At 40.8% G+C, this 23,023-nt stretch overlaps 1 protein-coding gene across 1 annotated transcript in view; it reads left to right on the top strand.

The window, feature by feature from the left end:
* Positions 1-2,090: 2,090 nt before the first annotated feature.
* Positions 2,091-23,023, top strand: part of LOC136447158 (integrin alpha-5-like) — a 37,137-nt gene continuing 16,204 nt past the window's right edge. The window contains exons 1-7 of the mRNA XM_066445856.1: positions 2,091-2,634; positions 5,736-5,872; positions 8,663-8,775; positions 8,909-9,029; positions 10,294-10,358; positions 16,896-16,944; positions 22,499-22,606. Coding sequence (XP_066301953.1) covers positions 2,420-2,634; positions 5,736-5,872; positions 8,663-8,775; positions 8,909-9,029; positions 10,294-10,358; positions 16,896-16,944; positions 22,499-22,606 — 808 coding nt within the window. The 5' untranslated portion in view covers positions 2,091-2,419. The remainder of the gene's footprint in view (positions 2,635-5,735; positions 5,873-8,662; positions 8,776-8,908; positions 9,030-10,293; positions 10,359-16,895; positions 16,945-22,498; positions 22,607-23,023) is intronic.

The following is a 23,023-nucleotide window of genomic DNA, read 5'->3' on the forward strand; positions in this document are numbered from 1 at the left end:
TGCTCCGACGTCTCGGTATTTTTGAGGGGGTTGAAGGAAACGGTGCGTTCATTTGTTCGTTCAGGCACATAGGAGAACATTTTTACAGGGAGGGGTTGCTAGCCATTTCTCGGTTTAACGCGCCCCAGACACCTCCTCGAACACGGGATTTTACGTCCCTTCCGAAAGACGAATGCAGCCCCAACCTAGATGTCCTGCCCAGGATTGAACCGGGATCTCCCACTCCAGCTAGTTAGAAACTCCTTCGACCCAGAAGCTCAACTCAAGTGTGAGGCTGCTGCCAGTCGATCTGTAGGGGCATCCCTGTAGGGATCGAGAGTATGAAATAATTCAGATGCCAGCGTTTGGAGAAGGAAGTTGTTAAAACAGCGCATGGAAAATGTTACAAGAAAGGTGATAGACAGAAGAAGGGAAGGAGAAGCAGAGACAGGAACGCGGTCAAACTTGAAAGCAGGCAAAAACGTAATCTGCAGTGAATAATGTAGCCGCCAGAGAGCGCTGTACCAATGCATCAAAGCACACATGATCGAGCCGTCGAAGGCACAGTAGTACATTATGTCCGTAAAACAACGTCATTGAAACAACACCAACCGTGAACAACAGCCAGCAAGCTATAAAAAGATGCCACGGTATAAGACGTGGGAAGGCACCACGCGTCTGGCGGAAAATTACATCTTATAGTTATAGTTTCAGTCCTTTGAAGACGAAGACGTTACTCATCGCTAGAATGCCCACGCGGTTAACCCACTCTGTGTCGTCTCTGTCTGGTGTTCTTGAGATGTCTGAAAATGAAAAGACGGAAAGAATGTCTAGCCTCTTCAGTAGTCTCCGGTCCGCGTCTTTTTAACTGCCTCAGCATTCATTTCTGATCACGATATTTCGAACGCTTGTCAACACGCCCCTCGGAGAAATCAGAAATTGTCATATATCAGCCGAAAAGGATAGCTACCTCGTAATCAACCTGAAACTGCTATGTAGAGAAAGAGACTAAAAAGCAAACAAACATTTTCGCATTTACAGAATACCGACAGAGGAATTTGGGCTCAAACACAACACGATGGCCTTCGCATGTACGGTTAAAGCTGGGAAAGAAGCATTGAAGTGGTTTTCTCGGTGCACCGATCCATTTTTCTCACAAACAGTCATCCCATGCCCTTCAGAGAAACAAAGTAGATATAGAACATTAATCTTACGATTTTCGATCCTAGTATCTTCTTGGTAAATATCATTCATAGATACCACAACCTGCGTTACAGTCGCTCGGCCGCTAGGAGCGCGATTTACTTTTAGACTGTGGATACCCCAGGCCTACATTGTCCAGTGGATTTAGCAAGCCGTATACTTCTACTTGGCAAGAGAAAGGAAATGTGGAGAAAAATAGCACACTGTAATCATGTGTAAGGTCAGTGTTACTGTCGTAGGTACCGGGCATGAGGACGACTCAGTAGGAAATTCCGGTCAGGAAAACCGCGAACGGAACAGGAAGAGAGCTGACAGTGTAGGGAACAACTTTAGAACAACTTTGCATAGTAGGAAGAAGATACAAATACCAATGTAGGAACAAGGAGGTCACAGGAACAAGGAAAATTGTTGTCTTTTTAATATCGATTTGCCAGAATCAAAACTGTTCGACTTTCTGTCTTAGAATTGTCACATAAGTGCTAGCATTTTGTGTTTCACGTAAAACGTTACACTGAAAATGAGTGAACTTTGTCGAGACATTCCATGACTGTCGGCGGCTCTTTAGCATTGTAGATACACTTCTTTGACGACATAGCGGTAAATAATGTATCAAGTAATAAATAACAAAGTGTTGGAAATACTAGTAGTAGTACAAAGATAAATAACAATGTATTCATAATCGTCAGAAGTAAAGGAGTCACAAATGAATGTAGCCAACACCTTTTCTACTGTCTACTACTTATCAAAAATCAGCGTCTGTCATGACTTTATTTGGTAATAGATGAATATTAAACACTCATCATACATCTGTGACGTCACGGCCTTTAGCCGGGGGACACCCTACACCCGGCTTAGCAACTCACCCCGTCGCTAGACAGTGATGTCATCGCGGCAGTTCCGCCCACCCAGCCGGCCAGCAGGTATGCAAATAGCCGTCCCGTCAGTACTGAATAGTCCCCGCCTTCCGGTGTACAAATCGGACCGTCGAGCGCCCTGTACACCATTCACTAGTACATCCTGTACAAGCGTAGTAAGGAAACCTGTTCGGAAACAATCGCTCTGTTTTATATATATCGTCGACAAGTTTGGATATAGTTTTACGTGTTGTGTTCGTGTGTTTTGTATCGTTCGACAAGTTGGTTGTGTTTTTTACGTAAAGTGCCCTGTGGCTAGGTTTGTTATCGTGTGACGATCTCGGAGGAAGAGAACAGACGACTATTTGCCTTCGTTGCCAACCATGGATTTTCTACAGAAGAAGATGTTGTCCCCGACGCTGAAGGAATATAAGAGGACGTTCTACGCGTTTGTGTTCACCCTGCTGCTATTTAATGTGCACAATTCGAGCTGCTTCAACTTGGATACCTCAGACGCGACCCGGGTCACTAGGACGGGCGCCGCCGGGAGTTTATTCGGCTTTTCCGTGGACTTCCACCAAGAGGGGAACAGCGCCTGGTACGTTGATTCTTGTCTTATTTTCACGTGGTTGAAACTTTACTTATTTTTGAGATCTGAGAATATGGTTGTAGCGGCGAAAGCTGTGGATCAACCACCAGATGGGGCGGGTTGTACTCATGCGAGCAATGGGACAGTTTTTAGCGTAAAGGTGTGAAGTGAGACGACAGGGGTGCAACTTTCACCTGCCCCTTTCACAGTCATAAGTTGTCACAGCAAGCAAAAGGGGGTTATGAAAGTGTTTGTAGCACCACATTAGAAGTATTTTGTACGTAAACTGTCGGAAAAACGACGGCACGTTCCTGAATGTGGGTCGGTAAACTCCAGCTGACCTCCGGGTCAGATGGCACGCCATGTTGAACGACCCCCTTTCTTTTCGCAAGTTTACTTTGTGTGTAATCTTTTACAAGGCCAGTCCTTGTTGGCTAGCAGACGTCTAGAGACACGCCAAAACTACTATGTAGTCTCCACCAGACGACTAAAACATACCAGCAATTTTCTAAATAGGGCGAATGATGGGCTATATAAAATGACTGTTAGCCGGTCAGAGAAGGTCCAATTTGTTGTCAGGCCAACTGGACATTCAGTTGACCACCCTGTCTGACCACTGAAACTATTTTTTCCCAACCAGTCAATTTAAAAGCAGTTTGGTGACTTGACGTTTCGCTGCGACGCTGAATTCCTAACAAATGCGGACTGAAAACAGCAGAAAATCTCAGAGTAGAGTAGAGTCGAGTAGAATTTTCATCTGTACTCCTAATGCAATAAACTGTCGTTAAATTGTACTCCTCTAATAATATCTTCTCTCTGTTTCGGTCAATTTCTACCATTTTGAGTTCACCAAGAGGGTTGGTAGCGACTCCAAAAATGTAAACGTGGTGCGTCTATATCAGATGAAAGCTCTCTCCCCATCCGTGACGCTCGGCATGTTCTCAGCGTGCAGCGCTAGCCAAGTGCGCCCAGCCGGCCTGTCCGACACACCAGATGGTAGCGTTCCACCACCTGCATATTTGTACAGGCCACTTCCTACAAACCTGTAGCGTTTTACGACAGAAAAATCAATCTAAAGTTTACCCTTACTGGCCTTAGCCCGCGACAGCGTGTTTTGTTTGACAGGGAACAGATTTCGCCCTCTGACCTTCTGGCCTGACTCATAATTATCATCCTTCCGGGGTCCGCACGGGAAAGATGGTAAATAAAGGTGAATTATGGCCCGGGGGCAATTAAGCGTCACTCCAGGCGTTAGAAATTTCTGAATGATATCATCCTTTCAAAGGCCACAAATCTCCTAGAAAATGTTGAAAGGCAAGATCGTAACATTTTTCTCAAGTTTCCGGAGTTCCGGTTTAGGGTAGCAGTGCAATGGGATTTCTAAATTTTTCTGCTCCGCGGAATCGGGAGCTCGATAAAAACGTTACGATTTTGTCTTTCTCCATCTGCTTGGAGATTTTGAAAAAGCCATGCCCTTTCTTGAAGATCAACGGGATTGGCGGAGGGATTTGTCTCTAGCTTTCCTTCTCTTTTTGCTTGACTTGTATAAGTTGTAAGTTATCCTACACCTACGCGCGGGCTATTTCGGTTCTTGTTGTGTAGTAAATGCTGACAACATGTCAGACGTATCTGTTGTCTGTTTTGCACTTTAAAAAGGCGGATGGGGTAACGGAACAGTGTCCGGTCATTGGGGATGCCATGACGACCGACGCTGGACACTTTTTTCCGGAATGCGAGTGTCCGTATCGTGTGTTGTTGTTGTAACGATCCTCTTTATTTTCCCAGTAATGCCTCCGTAAAGGGCAGTAATCCTCAAGAGACTGAAGCCCTTTCGGCAGCCTTGAGGGGTATTTGCTAAACATGTTTAGCGACACGGACTCTCCAAGCAGAAGTTTCTGTCGGGGAGGGAGGGACGTCGCGTCCACTAATACCGGTACCTCCGACCGAAACCTCTGTTGGGAGAATAGGCGACACGATCTTTCACCACAAGTGGTGGTGAATAAAAGTTAAGTTGGCTCCGAACCTCTGGCCCCGAAGTCGAACCGAATCATTTACCCTATTTGGGACAAATTCTAGTTTTCATTCATCCGTTACCAGGGACTGTCGCTGGTAGGGACGCTTTTTCAAGCAGATGTAGGAAGAGAAGATCGTCATAATTTTTATATAATTGTGTGTCAAAACTCTTCAAACAAAAAAAATCTTACGATCTTCATTTCATATCTGCTTGCAATCCAAGTTCTCCCGTTACTAAGGGAACTTATTCCCCTCTCGGAAACCTCTCCGTTTTCCTGGCGCCTGATTTGTGAACCATCTTTGTGCGCGAATGTCCCTGTCGTGCATCACGCACCAGACCACCTGTCGGTAGCCTCTCCTCGCGCCAGCTCGCTAAAGAAGCGGGGACAAAAGGGCACAAAGCCTCCGGCGGGGGTCCGCTAACGGGGCTGCCCTCTGCGCACGGGGAAAAGATGGATGGACTACGGCAGAATAATTGAAATAATTGCAAATTTCGCCGTCACATTAAAGCTGGAGGGTTCTTCCGTTCGTCGGATTCCACACCATTGCACCAATAAACAACACTTATGTAGGGTAGCCATATTTAAATGTTGTTTACCGTTCTAAAGGGTCATTTTACATTTTGGAAACGCACGGGAATTTTGAAAGTCAAACAAGCATCTTCACTATAAGTTCCTACTCATTAAGGTTATGACAAAAAGGAAAATACTACATTTCAAAGGGAGGTATGCTCTCGTATAAGACATGAAAAAGTTGAGTTTACCGTAACTGTAAGTCCATCCACAAGTTGAAATCCCGTGCTTCCGACATTGCAATTTTTAAGAAGATTTATAGAAACCAAGGAGGTTAAAATAAGGTTAATATTTTAACCTCCTTGCAGAAACCTTGCAAGTGTTGTTTTGTCCAAAAATCAAGTTTCATTCTTACTTAGTAAAACATTTAGGTACTCGATTTATGTATTCATAATTATAATGTAATGAGTATATCTTATTCAAAGTTTCATTTCAAAGTTACATTGGAAAACATTGCTGGATATTTAGGTACTCGATTTATGTATTCATAATTGCTATGTTGTAATGAGTATATGTTATTTCCAGGTTGTTGGCGGGAGCACCCAAAAGTCAGACCGCCCAGCCGGGCGTGACGGAGGGGGGCGCGGTGTTCCGCTGTGACGTCGCCACCAGCATTTCCCTCACCCCCAACCCGTGCGCACCCATCGCTTTCGACAACCAAGGTAATGACTGCTGGGTCATTTCCCATGTTTCCGGGGCCTTTCTAGTCTCTAGAACCATGACTTCGATAAATTTGACTAGTTTTAGCAGACTTCGAAATCGAGGAAAAAAGATAAGCATATCATTTTCAAAGAATTTTATCAGAAAGATGAACTGACAAGATAAGAAATGTTGATGTCTTCCTGTTTTGACCTCAGTGACGCGAAATGTGTTTTTGTCGGTTTTCTTAAAATAACTTATTTTGACTTTATCGGATGTGGAACGTATTTACTGGGATGCCACAGTGACGTGATTATGCAAATCATCATTTCCTCTGAGATTAGATAATGTAGAATATAGTAGCTTCCGGATATTAACGCAGCATATACAAAGAAATGCATGGTCATACTTGACACGAAGGGGTGAATGAACTTAAGCCTTTTAATATGTAATCATTAGATTCAATAGTAAGTGACAGTAGTGTGTTGTTGAAAAAAGACTCATACATAATCTGCCAAGTCCCCTTCCCTACGGAATAGCGTCCGTTCCATCAATTTTGTATGAAAATAGGATTTGTGGCAGAGTCGTTATCCACACCTTTTGAGCGGAAACCACCCAGAATTGATTTCGGGGAAGATCCCTTCTAAAAAGGATTTTCTCTTGTTTGGAGTTCCAATGAAATTATGTTAGCGCTCGTCATCCTAGGACCTATGGTTATAGTAATCTCCAGTATTCTATATTTCGGTTGGCAAGTCAGTATTAATGGGAAAAGGTATCAATTGGCCAATATCTGCTTGGAGATTGTTGTACACACAGAACGTTGTTGCGTTATCCTAGTATTGTAAGATCCGTGTTTGTCGGTTGTAAGGAAATTTTGCATTCTGAGAGGCATGCTGTGTCGTATTAATAGATATGAATTTAGGTCAAATATCAAATTTTCCGATCAGCAGAAAATATCAAACTTTTTCGCGAAGTTAATGTGTTAAGCAGACAGTGGAAAATGCCCATGGTAAACAATAGATTCCTTGATATATCGATAATGCATGTGTAATATAACTTATTTTGCTTTGGAAAGCGCTTAAAAAGTGCATTCTGTTTGGAATTTTTGTGCGACTGACACATGTATTTTCACTAAACGATGTGGATTACAAGAAGAAGGAATTTCCCGGTGTCGTTTGACCCCTTTCCCGCCAAAATCGGTTCTAGCTTCCCCTTCAGACGACCCTTGTCCAGAAAAGTTCCTGTCCATTCATAACACGGCATTATTCACCACCACCAATCCATGACGTCCTTGTAACGACTAACGTTATATCCCGTTTCGGACGATTGGAAAGCTTTAAATCGAATTGTGAAAGCGGAACTTTTTTCCTTCGTATGTAGCAGAGAAAATGGCACAACAGAGTACCGTATTTTGAAGGGTCGCGTTATACAAAGTTGTAAACAAACAAAACAAAAGAACACAAAAACGACCAGCCACTAGAATATAACTTTTGTTGTTAATTTTTGTGGTTAACTTTTGTGGGATGACTCTTCTTGTAGTTATGACCTTTTTTGGCTGAATAAATTTAATGTTGTCTTCATAAAAGGTAATTTGAGATTCTAAGAACCCTTTGACGACGTAAAAGTGGGTTGGGGAATGCCAAACATTGGTGACGTCATGGCGCAGACAGGGACCGGAAATACGTAGGCAGACTGGGTTAACATAACCATATATGGTAGTAACACTGCCGGAAGTGAATGTTTGGATTTCCAAGATGGCGGTAAGATTGAATCGATTTCAAAATGCAGACGAACTTTTATCAATATATTCAGCTTTCCAGAGCTTAGAGTTCATTAAGATATTATAGGAATGCAGTATTTGCCAAAGATGAACGGGATTTTATCTAGATTTAGTTTGATGGGTTTTGTTTTTGGTGCATTTCGGTCCGTCGCAAGTGACAAAAGTTTGAGCGTGAGGGGGGCGCGCGCGGGCGCACTTCAGAAATCTGATACTGGTACTCCTACGGTTGTTATCTGCATGAAAGATAACAGAAAATGTGTTAACACGTTACATCTGGGAACTTCAGACAGCCTGTCTTTCTTGATGCATTGTCAGCAGGCAGAGAAACTAGGTTACAACTGAGATATGTGGTGTAAAAAGACGGTGGACTAGTTGACAGCCATGTGTGGCATGCTGCTTATCTAGGCGTAGGTCCAGGTTTTTGATAACAAAACAGCTAAGCATACATTGTAAAATATCTATTTACTCAGGTTCCTAATGACAATAAACAAGCAGACATTTTGAAAGTTCAGGTTTGATTGAATGCCAGAGGGGGAGGGGTTACTACTAGGTTAAGTAGGTCAGTTTTATCTTTGAGAAGGCCTTGAAGTTTCAACATTGCAAAGTTTTTATTTTGGCATGGGGGAGCCCCTTTATTTGCACATCTGCGCACAATGTTCAGAACCACTTCATAACAGTTTTATGGAGCACAGTGTAGATTTAACGAGAAAAGTAAACGTCTTTACTTTTGTTTTCATTCTGACACATGCAAAAAATTCTTGTACAGAAGATTGGTTTGAAAAATACTGATGGACAAGAAAATGTGTATACAATACAGTCAAGTCTGTCAAGTAGTGACCTTTCCATAGATGCAAAGAAAACAGGCACAATATGTAAACCGGTGGCCACTATAGACAGGATTCTTAATGTCTGGTTCCACCATAAAATAGTGGCTTCGATAGCCAGGTGGTCCTTTTACAGAAGTGATGACCAGTACAATTGCATCAGTACCGCTTTAACTGTACTAAAAGATTTGTAACATTTGTCTCTACAGGTGACGATAGAGACGTTGATCTACAGGGAAACATCCTTCAGAAGACCCAGAAGTCGGGACAGTGGTTCGGTGCCACCGTCAAGAGTGCCTCTCCCGCCAAGGACGTTGTCATTGTAAGAGAAAAGCTAGTTTCGTATTTTTTTATTCGGCATGTTCACTGTTCAATGTTTACTTGACAAAGGTGTTGATAACTTTATCCGTCAAGAAATTATTGCTCCAAGTTTATCATACTTTTTGTCACTCTAGGCGTGTGCACCACGATATGTGTACTACACGGACACATTTACTGAGCGGGAGCCTGTAGGCAACTGTTTCCTCGCTGCCGCAAACTTCACACAAATCAGGAACTATTCCCCCTGCAAGAAGGGTAAGTACCGCTGCAACAATCCAGAAAGTTGCCTGAACCTTTTGGAATGACTATTGTACATAATGAATGCTTTATTGTAATGCTATATGTGGATCCTGTATAATGTTGATAGTAATGTATGCCTCTGGAAATGCAAATGTCATGATGTAGTAGTTTGCATGTAGTTAGTTGATTCAAGTTAGCATGATTAGCATGAATGTACACCTAATGCCTGACTGATACGGTATACGTAGTATAGGATTTATTCCTCTAATGCTTGGCTTGATTAAAGCATGTCAAAAATAATTCCTTAGTGCACGAATAAAAACGGCAGCTTCACTTATCCTAGCTTTTATTTTACTTTCTCTATTTTCTTTTAGTATTAAATAAGGAATGCATGCCAGGGCTGCCATAGTTTTCCTGTTTATTTTCGCCTCCTACTTTGCACAATTTTTGTGTGGTGATCTTTTATTTCAGCCCCTAGAGAAGAGTTTTTAACCCTTTAACGGTATTTCTCCTGTAGCGCTTGACTCTGATTGGGCCAATAATATCGGTTGGAATCAAGTTAGTTACTGCCAGGCTGGGTTTAGTGCTGATTTCTCACCCGTAAGTACTTACCGCTCATATGGTCAGCTCCTGACCAGGGTCAGTCTGGGAGAATGTTGGCACGGAAACATCCTTGGGAACAACGTTTATTTCTTTTATCTGTTCATGTGGCTAGAAAATAACATACAGCCAAGGCTTAACTGCAAAGGACTAGTCCTGATAAAAATGCCACCGCCCCTGAGTCGTTGCCAAAAACAGTAACTAAAGGCAATGACTTGACATATTCGGCTTGTTACCAAAATCATAATTGTATTGCTTGGGCGATACAATGTAGCGCCTACTCTGGAAAGCCAAAGCCCATGTCATTTTCATTAAGTCCATCAAGCAAATTATTCATTCCTTCATTTGCATATTCATTCATTAAAGCCCTTGTTCATCTATTTCCCCCTTGAGAACTTATCATAATGAAAACTTGTGTGGACACTTGAAATGCACAAAATTTGCAAATCTTCTTTGGATCCAAGATTTCTACCAGTGATAGTAAAATGAGCCTATCCAAGATGAAGTAGACAGTATTAAATGTCTGTTCCTTAAGGATGTTTCTGCCACATTCTCCAGACTGGTCTCCAGGATAGAAACACTCACCAGTGCCAGTGCCATGTGTCCACCTGTGTTGCATGCCGCCGTTTGTACCAACATTTATGTTCTTTGTTGTGGTTTTTTTGTTTCCCCATTCCAGACAGCCAGGGTGGTTTCGGCCGCCTTGGCTACTGTCAGGCCGGTATCAGTTTGGATTTTGCTAATGTAAGTACACAGGGTGCGACCAGGGGAGGAAGCGGGGGCTCTTCCTTCTATTGCCACTCCTCCTGGGTGTAGAACAGTCATAGTAGCATGGAGTCCATCCTTGTTAGCTTTGGTCTGCTCTCAACGCTAGCTAGCCTCTACCAGGCTCCACAGGTTGCTGGAAAAATTATAGAAATTGGCCAATTGATGGATAACATGCCAGAGAAATTAGTCCGGTATAGAAGTTACAGTTTGTGACCTCTAGATAGCATATTGGACCCTCTCTCCATAGCCAACTCCCTTAGCATAATATTCACTCTATTTGGCCAATTTCTACAATTCTTCTAGCCATCTGCGGGGCCTGGTAGAGGCTTAATGCTCACCACCCCACCAACAAGTGCTCCCAAGGGCAGAGTAGAGACCGTGGGGAGTGGACCAAAGCTAATAAGGTTGGGCTCCAGACTACACCTCTACTGTCCTACTTTTAATTTTCAAAGTAGGGTATAGCTGGTTGACAAGGCCTTTCAGATTTCTAAACCTTTAAAATCTCTAACTCTCCTTTTCTCTTACAAGTAGATTTGATTCCAACTAGAGAATGGATTGAAATGATCTAGAATAGATCTTACTTATCCTATAATATACAGAACTGTTATCTTAACACAAGTACATATTCAAATACATTTAAAAGTTTTAAAACATTGCCCACTTTTTTTATATTATCCTAATGGGTCTTCTATCTTTACCAATTTGTGATTATTTGCTTCTCTCCATTAAGAATCTCTTATTTCCCCTCGAGGGATTATTTTTCTTGGCTTTGTAATTAGCCTTCTCCAATAATTGATTCAGTTACTCTTTGGTTTTTGCTTCTTCTCTTCCAGTGGCTTCCTATATCTTGTTTTCCATTTCTAATCAGGACTGGATTTTTATTTAACACTGGTTACAAGCTATGGTTTCAGTTAATTTTTACCACGCAATTTAATTTCGGCCTGTGTGGCACATCCGTTCTCTTATTCCATCACTTCAAAGGATCATATCTTTCATATACTTTCTTCTTCAGATGATATTTCAGAACAATATCTAGGTGTCTCTCTCTTCTGTAATTATTTTGATGGACATTTCTCTCTTAAAATGTGTTCTTTTGAGCTTGTTTTCTTTAGTTTTGGTTTGAACCGTTTCCTTTTGAAATGATTTCCTGCTACAGCTACCTTTACAGTACAGTATTACAGTCATATTAATGGCCTTTCGTTTTCTAAACATTGTGACTTATGGGTGTAATTCTCACCTATTTTTTATCCCCCTCATATACCTAACACCTACTCAGATTTCTTGACTACTGGCTCAGAATGTACACCCATGTAACCCATCTCCTTTCGTTTTCCCGATCGTTTTTTTTGAGTGAAATCTGTGACTTACGCCGTATTTTAGGATGTCATTTTAGATGCATACATGTATGTGTATGGTTGCTCAGTTAGTTAGAGGGAATTCTTTGATGAGGAGAGACATGTAATGTAAGGCCCTAGGGATGTCTTAGGGGTGTTGCTTTGTGTTTTTCTCAGTAATTCTATCTTGAGATGTGTGCTAACAAGGTTAAGTTGGAAGGAGGCCATAGAATTGGGAAAAATGTGGTACACTACATGCAGTCATAAAAAAAGAGGGCCAACATATGGGTTTGGGGCAAAGACAAACGTATGTTGTCAACGTGACCCCAAGTTAATGCTCTGAAACGGCAGTATACAAAACACTTTCAACACAGGTTATATGATATATATTATATAAAGTACTGTTTCCATGCTTTTCATCAAACAAGTATTCCCATTAATTATGGTCGTTACCATGGAGGCTTCATAAAGATGGGAGCACTAATTGGTCATTAATTAGCTTTATTATTCTGTCACGAACAGTTTCTATTTTTACTTGGTTCTTTGAACTGTTGAAGAAGAAAGGATCTACATCATTAAACACATCATGGCATAGTTTTTCTTCCCAGCAGTGCTTAATTAAGAAAACAAACCCATTATTTTCTCACAGGAATTCCTAACAATTAATCTCGATAGGAGGCGAATGTTGAGGTTTTGATGGCTCGTTATGAAGCAGCTGGCCTTCCTGTTATTGAGAGAGGTCCGTGGCTGTAGGTTGAGCTGTTCCTTACACAGGAAACCTTTGGTTGGTCCGTCAGGAAATTCTCCAGCAGCACAGTCAGCCCCAAGGACAATTCTGTCTAAATTAACATTTAGGAAAGCAGGAAGTTCTGCTGAGATCAAAACTGGTGGATGAAAACACTTCTTTTATTGTGAAGCAAAATCAGTTGGAGAAACCTGAAAATTGAAAAGGTTAACAGCGGCGCCTTTCAATGAAAATACATGTATACTGAGGTCATTGACCTTTCAGTGCATAGGACACCTGACTGTGCATTTTTACTTGGGGACATTGACCTTTCTTTCGCATATTTAAAACAAGTGAAAATGCTTGATGATGTCTGCATTTCTACTACAAATAATTGAATTTCAAAAAAGCCTCTGGCATTAGAATTCCTTTAATAGAACGCCTTGCATGGCAGCTCGGACAAGCTCAATGTTAAGGATGTTGTTTTTCCACCAGCCTTTTACACGAGGGTTGGTTGATCCCCTAGATCTGTACAGTCTAAGCCCTGTTGTTACACAGTGTGTGTGGCCCGAGGCTGTCTCACTCCGACCTAACTACATTCCTACTCAACTGGAGGGACTGAGATCCAATTGTTTTCATTAGACGGGGGAAACTGCACCTTTGAGGGAGTCGCGTATGAATAGCTTTTGGGCCTTTTTAATATTCATACACTCTTATTACACCACCCCCATACCATAGAAACGGTTGTAGAAAGGAATGGGAACATCGATGCTTTGTGTGAGACGAGAAAGAAACCTAGAGAGCTTCCCTTCTGGGAAATAGGCAGCAGCGGTGGCATTTGATTGAGAATGACATCTCGTTGGGGGATCTGATTGATAGCATCTTGGGAGCAATACAGCCAGAGTCTATCAGTGTCTCTGTAATCAAAATCAACTCCCTAACACAGTACCTGTTGTTGCAACCGATCTTGAACAATGTAGACTTTTCTTTTGGTTTATTTATTCATCCAATCTCATTACCTTGCAAGTCAGACTTTGTATATTATCATACAGTAGAGGAAACTTGGACTACCTGGTTTTTGTTGTCTATTGTCATCCTCATGTGTGCATTGCTGTTTGCTGGGTGTTAGTGAAAGTTTCATCGATTTGGCTTGTGTGAGTAAAACACATGTACAGGAACTAGTGTGAAACTGCTATCAACTCTGGGGGTTTCATTCATTATGACGAGTATATGAGGAATATATAGAGCCCAACCCATGCCAGCTCAGCAATGCGGAAACAGCAAATTGTTCAGCTGTTACTTATGAGTGTATTTCCCTGTTCTGTCATAGGATCTTATCTATGTCTGAATTTCCAGAGTACTTTGTCGTAGCCCGGAAGGCTTGCCTTCAGGCAAATCCTCCTTCTCAACTCAACAATGCCGGAAACAGCATATTGTTCAGCTGCTCCTTATAAGTGTATTTCCATGTTCTGTCTTTAGTTCTAATCCTCCCCTGTGTCTGCACTTCCAGACTATTTCGTCGTAGCCCGGAAGGCTTGCCCTCAGGTAAATCCTTCTCCCCTCAGGAGGGGAACACCCATGGCGGACATATCCCATCATGCCTCTCTCTCCTTTGTCTAGACCATGATCCTTTTCACTTTAAAAACTAACAAAAGACACATGTAGAAATCACGTAAACTAGGACAGGCAGAAAAAGTTTCCTGTTAGATGAAAGTTGAAAAGGCAAACCGCCAACTGCCAATGATTGTAACAAATTGGAGCGACTCTCGTTTTCCCCACGGTAATCTGTTTGGCTAAGGAGGCTTGCCGACCTTGGTTCCACCTTGACCTTCAGTGTTCTGCCAGAAGACGCTGTAATCTCTTGTTTCCCTTTGATGCCTTTGTTCCATTTCCTTGGGGACTTAAAACTTGAGACTTTGTGGGCGACTCTTTGTGATCGACTGTAACTGTTACTAAAAGTTCATGCTCCAGTAATGTCAACACTTATTTCAGGGAATACCACAGAACATATAGTTTGGGAGATGCAGAAAGTTGGTAATAAAGAATTTGTCAAAAAAGTACAATGCAGGAATAGCAAGTTTTCTGCAAAGCAGTTTATCGTAACGTTACCTCTGCCTGAAGTATAAATTTCACTGAAACATGGTTGTTGAAAATACTTTCACACCTGAATACTTCCAACCCACTCTTTTGTCCCACTGGAAATCAACTTGTCCCTCTTTTCACTGTGGTAGAACAGTGAGTAATGTTATTAGTTCAGCTAGGTGTGCCTGGGTGAACTCTACCAATTTCGGTCCCTCTGCTTTGTAAGTGGTTGTGCCTGGAGATTGAATGCCCTTGCCATGCTTGGAAGATCCAATGTCTTCGTCTTATTATCAGGTCTACCAGTTCCCAAGGCCACTTATACCACTGTCTACTGCTGGCAAATTTTCTGGTCTACAGGACTGTGCTTATGCATGTGGTTACAGTATTAACTGTGGTATAAGGAGGTTCACCTCTGAAGGGGGTACTGTTTTTGGTTGTGGTTGTGTGTTCGCACCTATAACTCAAGATCCTTTTGATGGATTTGTGTGAATTTTTGTATGTGGGCAGTTATTGAGGTCCTGTTAAAATGTAGAGATTTTTGGACCCCTAGCAGTATTTTCAGGTACCGCAGAACTGCAGACTTCCTCAAAGTAGTGTGATCTTCTATTTCATTACAAAAAAATTGTTGTCTCAAGTTGGGACGTCCAAGTTTTAGAAACAAACAGTCCCATTTAGTTTTTTTTTTTCTAATTCGCAAGATCAAAATCAAATGTGTTTTCTGGGACTGAACTGAAGAACAAATCACTCAGAAATGAAAGCTGAGACATGACATCATTGAATAGCCACACCTCCCTTTGTGTCCACACAAGACTTGTCAGACAGTGAGCTGAGCTGAGCTCATTCTGTAGCTTTTTTCTTGTCTATTGTTTGCTCTCTGTAGTGTCTTTTCTGCCAACAGCTGAATGGTGAAAGGGAAAGTGGTTATTTATTACATTTTCCCGCAATATATCATGTTTTAGAAACACTGAGTGAAAAACTGATCTTCGTAAAGATCCGTTTCTTTGTTTAGGTATCTTCTTGCAATGATTTGGGTCTTCGTAATCTTTTGGAAGAGCTGTGCTTTCTTCAGTTCTTTCCCTTGTTGTTCTCAGCTTTCTTTTGAACCCATGTCTCCTGTGGAGGCGACTGCTTTTCTTCCATGGCCACAACAGCTTTCAAAAGTGCTCATGCAACCCGTGACACGCAGATTTGGGGGGTCACAGCTCTCGCACCATGCGCCTCAAAGAACGGCACTGCATGCCGCCGACGTGCGCTGTGTCGCCCGGGCTGCGGTGCCGCGGCGTGGCCCTCCGGGACGTGGTAAATGCTTACGGACCATCTGTTGCCCGTGTGTCGTTTTGTGACGCACAGATTTTCAACTTCGGATCGGATCGGTGAAGGGATTTTGATGACATGAAGAATGCCCTGACACTACAGCAGAAACAACCTGTTGATTTCTGCCGGGTTGATGCCCTATACCAGCTCCTTCTTTTACTAATGTACAGACCACAAAACCACTGTGGCACATTGATTAAAACTCATTTACTGGTTATCAGATTTTAAACAGAAAAGTTGAGGATTACACAAAACTATGATATTATAAATCAAAGCGCCAAGGAAAAATTGCATAACAGGCTCAATCCAGCTATTACTATCTGACAATGTCAGTGAATTAACTTTTCTTTTGTTGAAAGATGAGCATTGCTGGAGACTAAAAGATAGGCGTACATTTTTGTAGGCAAACATAACAAGAGCCTCACTGAACAATACATAGAAAAAACATTGTAGATCTATGTTTCCCCTGTCTGTTACTTTGATATTTGACATATACAGGTCTTTTCTCTTCTTACCCACAGAAAGAAAAGGCTGTATTTTGTCTGGTATCCAAATTCTGTCTTACTAACAAGAAAACTCTCTGTCTTCCTGTCTGTTTCTAACAAACCATGGGTCTAAAGTTTTACTGTATGGAGAATTCCACCTGTTGTAATTGTCTGTCATTGTGATTTTGGATCAGTGTCTCTCACCTTCACTTTCTGATTTCGAAAAGGAAAAAGGGAAAGTGATTTAATCCAATCATTCATGCTCGTTATGTAGATTGTTATGTCAAATCCCACCCTGACTGTTGTTGTGTTCCATTTGCTTTTGTTTGTATCCATCTGTGCAATGTATTATTTTGTAATGATGACATTTTTGCATGAGAAATTTTGTGTTTTGCATGAGAAATTTTGTGTTTTGCATGTGAAATTACAATCTGTTGCTCAATTTTGTTGTTTCAGTGTTTGGTATTAATAATGAATTGTAAAGTTAACTTGATTTGTTCTAGTTTGCTAATTCAGTGTCCAGATGTTGAAACAAGTTGTTGGTGTTTAAAAACTTTTGCCTCTTTTTCTGAAGGATGCTGAACAGCTTCTGCTGGGTGCAGTTGGGAGCTACTTCTGGCAAGGTAACGAATGTTTCTTTCTTATATTGTCATTCTCAAGCCACACAGACTTGTTTTTTGTACAACACTTTTCAGATCTGAAGACTTAGAGAGAAAAATTATACAATTTTGTCTTATAGTGTGCTCACATTCGTTGTATGATTTTGATACTAGTACTGTAGAATTTTCAAGCAGGCTGTTACAAGAACCAATCGCCAAATGGATCTTAGACATCCTTTTCTATAATTAAGTCAGCTGAAATTTGATGGACCATTGACTATCCCTAGTATGCCCTCAATTATTCAATATGCAATTGTACAACAATTGCAGGAGGTACATGTACGTGACCGGGCGGGTAAGAAGCAAGATGCCCCAAATATTGACACCTTAAAAAGATGATAAATGTTACAAGAAAATACCACAGGCGAGAAGGAACTTAAAGGAATTCCATTCTGCAACCCAGAGAGCACCTGATTAGAATTCCTGAAACCTCCTGAGAGGACATCTCAAAGTCTTAAGATCACTTATTGACTGGCAGGCAGGCTGTGATAATCGAATTTCACCCCAGCTCAGCAGCCTTGTAATTAGGTGGGTAATTACAAACCTAGGAGATTTAGTTACTGGGATAATTATATCCGTTCTTGAGCATATACTCTTAACACTGTGCACATGTGATTTATTAAATGGACAGTCTAGTGTGGCATTGAATTGCAGAGTGGCTAGGCTAGTGGATCCGGAGGTCATGGGTTTGATTCCTGGGATTCCGTACTAGACGTTGTGTCCTTGGGAAAGGCACTTTACACGACTTTCTTCACTCCACCCAGGTGTGAAAATGGGTACCTGACTTCAGTTGGGGAAGGAAAAAGCGGTGTAAGGAGAGGGCTGGGCTCCGCCTTCCAATAGTGTTCCCTAGACACAGTGGATAACAACCCATTGCCCCTAAAGCCTCAACAAATCTATGGGACTACCTTTACCTTTTTTTCACTAACCCAACCCAACTCAAATCAGTCATTCTATTCCTTTTTGGTGCTTGTATCAATTTTACTGGATTCCTTAGATGACAAAAAAGAAAAGGCCAAGGACTTTTTCCTAGACTGATATATATCAAGTTGACAGCTCAGATTTGCTTTTCTATAGCTTTTAATGGTAAGGAGAACTTTGCTGTAGTAAACCACAGATAAGACGTAAAATGTCAGTCTTTTTTTGTAAGAATGAACTTTTCAAATCAAGCTGTTGATCTTTTTCGTGATGATCCAGTCTGGTGACAGGGCTTTACTTTCTTAGGAGACCATCTTTGGATAGTCTTTGAAAGGTTTTCAATCTTTGTTTATAATCTCAGGGATATTTTTGGCTTTAAAAAGAAATCATTCCAAGTAGTTAGCTTTTCATTGTCTTCTTGAGTGTGGGTGTCATAATGGGTTTTTCTTTTTCTCTTTTTCACAAGTGTCCTGTAATCAACACCCTTTTAAAACGGTAACAATGGGTGTTAATAGGATAATTAAGTCATAGAGGGTGGCTTCTTGACAGAGAAAAGAAAAGGCTGACATAATTAAGTCTGTATGGAGTAATTTCTTGTTTCTTATTTTGGCCAAAAAAGGAGTCTTTGTGTATTATTCTGTAGGCCTTGGTTGTCCCAGCTTCTCGAGATATTTTAAACTCTCGTAGGTGCCATCAAAATACCAGGCTTCGATGTCCTCTTCTTATGCACTGAAACCTGTAATTATGGTTTTAACTCTTTTTCTTGAGAAGCATTGATATGGAAAATACAGATGATTGTGGGTTTCCTTTTGTGTAAGGTGACTTAGCAGTGGGGGTGGGGCAAGCACAGGGCACATGCATGCCAACTGATAAAAGGTAAATGCTCAGTAGTCTTCAAGCAGATGTGGGGTAGAAAATTGTAACATTCTGACTGGCTGGCTTTTCTGTTAATTGGTGTAGTGGATTGTCAGAAAAGTTGGTCGGTCAGAAAATGTCACAATTTTCTACTGCAATATTTGCTTGGAGATTGAATACTCAGAGGTCAGAAGCCAGTCTGAGGGTGCTTGAGTCTTTGTATTTGAACGAAAATTCATTGCTTGAAAATAGAAAGTTTCTTTGAGTTTTCAGACGGAATTGTAGAGAAAGAAAGAAAGATCTTTTGCAGGGTGTTGGCTTGATTTTTCTCTGCCGAATTCAGTACATAACTTAGGACATACCCAGACAAACTTGGCTTGCATATGACAACATGCTTCTTTTGCATGCATTTTCATGTCACGCAACATACATACTAGTATAGCATTGTTGGTCAAATTCACAGCATACCTGTATTGTGAAGAACCATTGTCTGAGTGTTGTTACCGTGATCTTGTCTCGTGTGATGGTTCTATCTTCCAACTTATCTATACTGGAACTCCAGATTGGCACGCCATGATAAAGGAATGGCATTTCAAGATTCGTATCTCTTTTCCGTATTGTTGTGCATTATGTCGAAAAGCTTTGCTCTTCGCCAGAGGAAATGTATGTCCTTTTAGCATACCCAAAAGGACATACCAATTTATTTCTTTGATTCATAGATATATATAGTTCAAATAAATTGAGGCAAAGCAGCTGGTTATAAATGGAGCCCAGAAAAAGACAAATTTTGATAAATTTAGGTGAATTTATCTAATCTAAAAATTGCAAGGTGATTTATCACCATTATTCCCTTGCTTAGGGCGAGCCCTGAAATAGGAAAAAAAGCTGGACTTACAAAAGATTTTCTTATAAATTTTGTTTCCACGTGCTCCCATATCTACTTAAAATGTTTTGTAAAAAACGAGAGTCCAAATACCCAAAATCTGTTCATCCTTCCCTGAAAGCTGTGCTTACTGTTGCCTATATTTCCTGGTTCCTATCCACTCAGTCCATAATTAGTGCCAGGCTCAGTCATTCCCCTGACTCCAGCATGTCTAAGCAGGGCATTACGCGTAATTTTCCATTTGTCCCTACATAACGATCGCCAGAACCTGTCTTTACCCAGAACCACGTTTGCGTTATCCGAGAATTGATCCTCCTTCATTGCGAACCACCGGAAACCCATTGATGATGACCCAATAAGCTTGTATAATCTCCGAAGTTAATTAACCAGGCTATTGGAAATAACAGGGCAATTGCAGGGAATTTCCAATGTAATCAGGTCGGCTAGTTGAAGGAAAAAAAGAACACAATGCTTTAATGAATAGAACATGTGTTAGTTCATTAGTTAAAGCTTCAGGGTAATAGAAAAAGGAACGTCATGTTACTAGACTGTATTACTACTAATAGTGTTGTTTGCGTAATGGTAGAGCACTGAGTTGTGTTTCCACCTACGCCAAAAAAACATTTTTTTTAGCAGAATCTTTGTTCACAAAGCCAAGCCAAAAGAGAGAGAGAGAGAGAGAGAGAGATAATGAATGTATTTCAAATTTGTTCTTTCTGTAATTTCAAGGAGCAAGACCTTTGTTAAAAGGAAAGGACTTTTTAGAATTTTTGAGGCCTTTATGAATTTTTCATTGTAATGGCATTGAAAGAAGACAACATACTCAGCCAGCATTTAGACACAAATAGTAGCACATTCATTGACCACATTTTACACAATAATACTCCTTTCAGTGGTAATTCCTATTGAGAAGGATTAGAAACAGAGACTGAAGGATAATCCTGAGTCAAAGTGATGTTAATCTGTTAGCTTACTCGAAGGATTACAACCGAGTGAAGGGCTGATATTCTTTAAGTATATGGATCTTCTTCTGATCACAGCCAAGATAAAACCCCTTAAAGATAAGGTCATGATACACATATGTTGCAATTTTATTAAGTCTAGTTAGCTTGGGTCAGTTCGTATTCCTTTATACAATGAAAAGATGTATCAAATTGTCTTTGATTTCGATGCAAAATCTTTTGAGGAAAAAATTGTTCTTGTAAGTGCCTTTTGCTAAAGATTCCTACCAAAATTCCAGTCATCTCCGATTCCACACCGGAATGCACTGGAAGGCGCCGTCAGGGAACTTAAACATCGATAATAGCAGGAAGGACGCTTCTTGGTTGGTCATCTGTGAAATCAACTCTGAAATCAATTTCAAGGCAGGAAATTATGTCTTCAAACATGTAGCCGTAGTGACCCCCATCCCAGATGTTAGGAGACTAGTCTGCCCCATTATTCTGTCCTTAGCTGCTATTCATTTGCACACTTCGTTACATTCCCTTTGTGCAGTGATTCAAGGTATGGCCAGGTCACATACATCGTTTGATTGTTCTATACGATTGCAAACTGATGGCCTTCTTTTTGGTCGCAGTGGTTTTATGTTTGCGATTTTTGCGGTAAGCTCTTTGCCGCGAACTTAAAACCACCGCAAAGTTTTTTGCCCTTGAAAACTCTAAATATAAGTCATCAAAATTGCACAGCAGCCTACCACAAATGTAACCTATGAGAAGAAAGGTGGCTGCTCAGGCTTTTAAGTTGTGCCCAGGGACTCAAGGCAATCATAGCATGAATCCAAGTTGTCCAGTCAGCAACGTAGAGGTAGCTTGTGCCAGACGGCTGCTATTTTAAAATTCCCCTATTTCCCTGTTTAGAAAAAAAGAAAAACAGTCTCCAGTTTCTGTATGTTCGTAGAGATTGATGATATGCACACATTGCAACAGAGCTTGCATTTTTAAGTCTACTTACTCTCCCTTGTGGTATGTACTTTTATCTTACATTAGATATGAATGGGGTCTTACATATTAAAAAGAAAGATAGCAAAATAAAGCAACAAATACCAATTTATATTCCATTTTACATCCTAGTAATGGAATAAATTATAGATATGATCATAAGAATTGTGATGCACCATAATGTTATTGACAGATATTACTATTAGTGATGAATAAAGACTGCCCGGTAGATTATTAAGATAAAACTGTTGATTGAAAACTGATATTTTTGCTATCCAAAAAAAAGCGTTATTCAAAGAAAAAAGATAAAGTTCATTTCATGGACAGTAGTTGGACATAAGTCAGATCCCATTACATATTTGTGGTAGACCGGATGTCACGACCTTTGTGACCTCAAGTGATTGACCCTTGTAGCCCGGGGCAACCATAGAACAGGTTGCTGAGGACCAATCATATTCATGGTCTCATTAAATCATAGAACAGGTTGTATGGACCAATCATATTCATGGTCTCAATAAACCATAGAAAAGGTTGTAGGGACCAATCATATTCATGGTCTCATCAAACCATAGACAAGTTGTAGGGACCAATCATATTCATGGTCTCATCAAACCATAAAACAGGTTGTATAGTAAGGACCAATCATATTCATGGTGTCATTAAACTTGTTGATGGGGCTACCTGTGATTTGGACAGTCAAAATGACATGAGGGAAAACCAGAGGGCCATTCCTGGAAACTGGAATCCAGTTTTGGACTTAAATGATTCAGAAATTAATCAAACCAATGCTCAAAGCTCTTAAAAATCATCTATTAGAGAAGTCTTGATGAAGAATTTGTCGAATCAAGCTATTTTTATTCAATGGGTATTTTCTAACGTTGTTTATTTGCCAGTTGCTTATCAAAATTTTCTTCTCCTTTTCCAGGACAACTGTTTTCCAAGACGGTGACCTACGACAATGGCGTCCCAAACTTGGGAGGAGACGAAAAGAAGACACCAGAAGGAGACGCTTGGAAAGACGACTTCCACATGGGTAAGTCATTGCACACCAACATTTTTTATAGAAAAATTTATCTACTGTATACAGAGGTGCCTGAGGAAAAACAGACGATAAAACGGAGAGTGAGTGTGAGTCCTTCAGTACTTCGAGTCCGATACTTCAATACGATATCCATTAGCGGTGTGCATAGACATACCACTGTTCTTCTTGGAGTTGGATTCTATGATATGTCAGACAAATACAAGTATTTGAAATTTAATGCAACCTAGAGATGTTGTTTCACAAGGAGGTTTCATGGACATTTGTACTTGGCGGTAGAATTGTCCACTACAGTGCTTTAGCAATGTGTCAGGATAGACACGTACCAGTGCCATAAGATTTACTAGAAGATATCAGCCTTATCTACCTTTGTATTTATCATTACAATCTCTCCAATGCTCATTGCAGAAA

The sequence above is a fragment of the Branchiostoma lanceolatum genome, chromosome 13 (genome assembly GCF_035083965.1).
Source record: "Branchiostoma lanceolatum isolate klBraLanc5 chromosome 13, klBraLanc5.hap2, whole genome shotgun sequence".
Classification (NCBI taxonomy): Eukaryota; Metazoa; Chordata; class Leptocardii; order Amphioxiformes; family Branchiostomatidae; genus Branchiostoma; species Branchiostoma lanceolatum.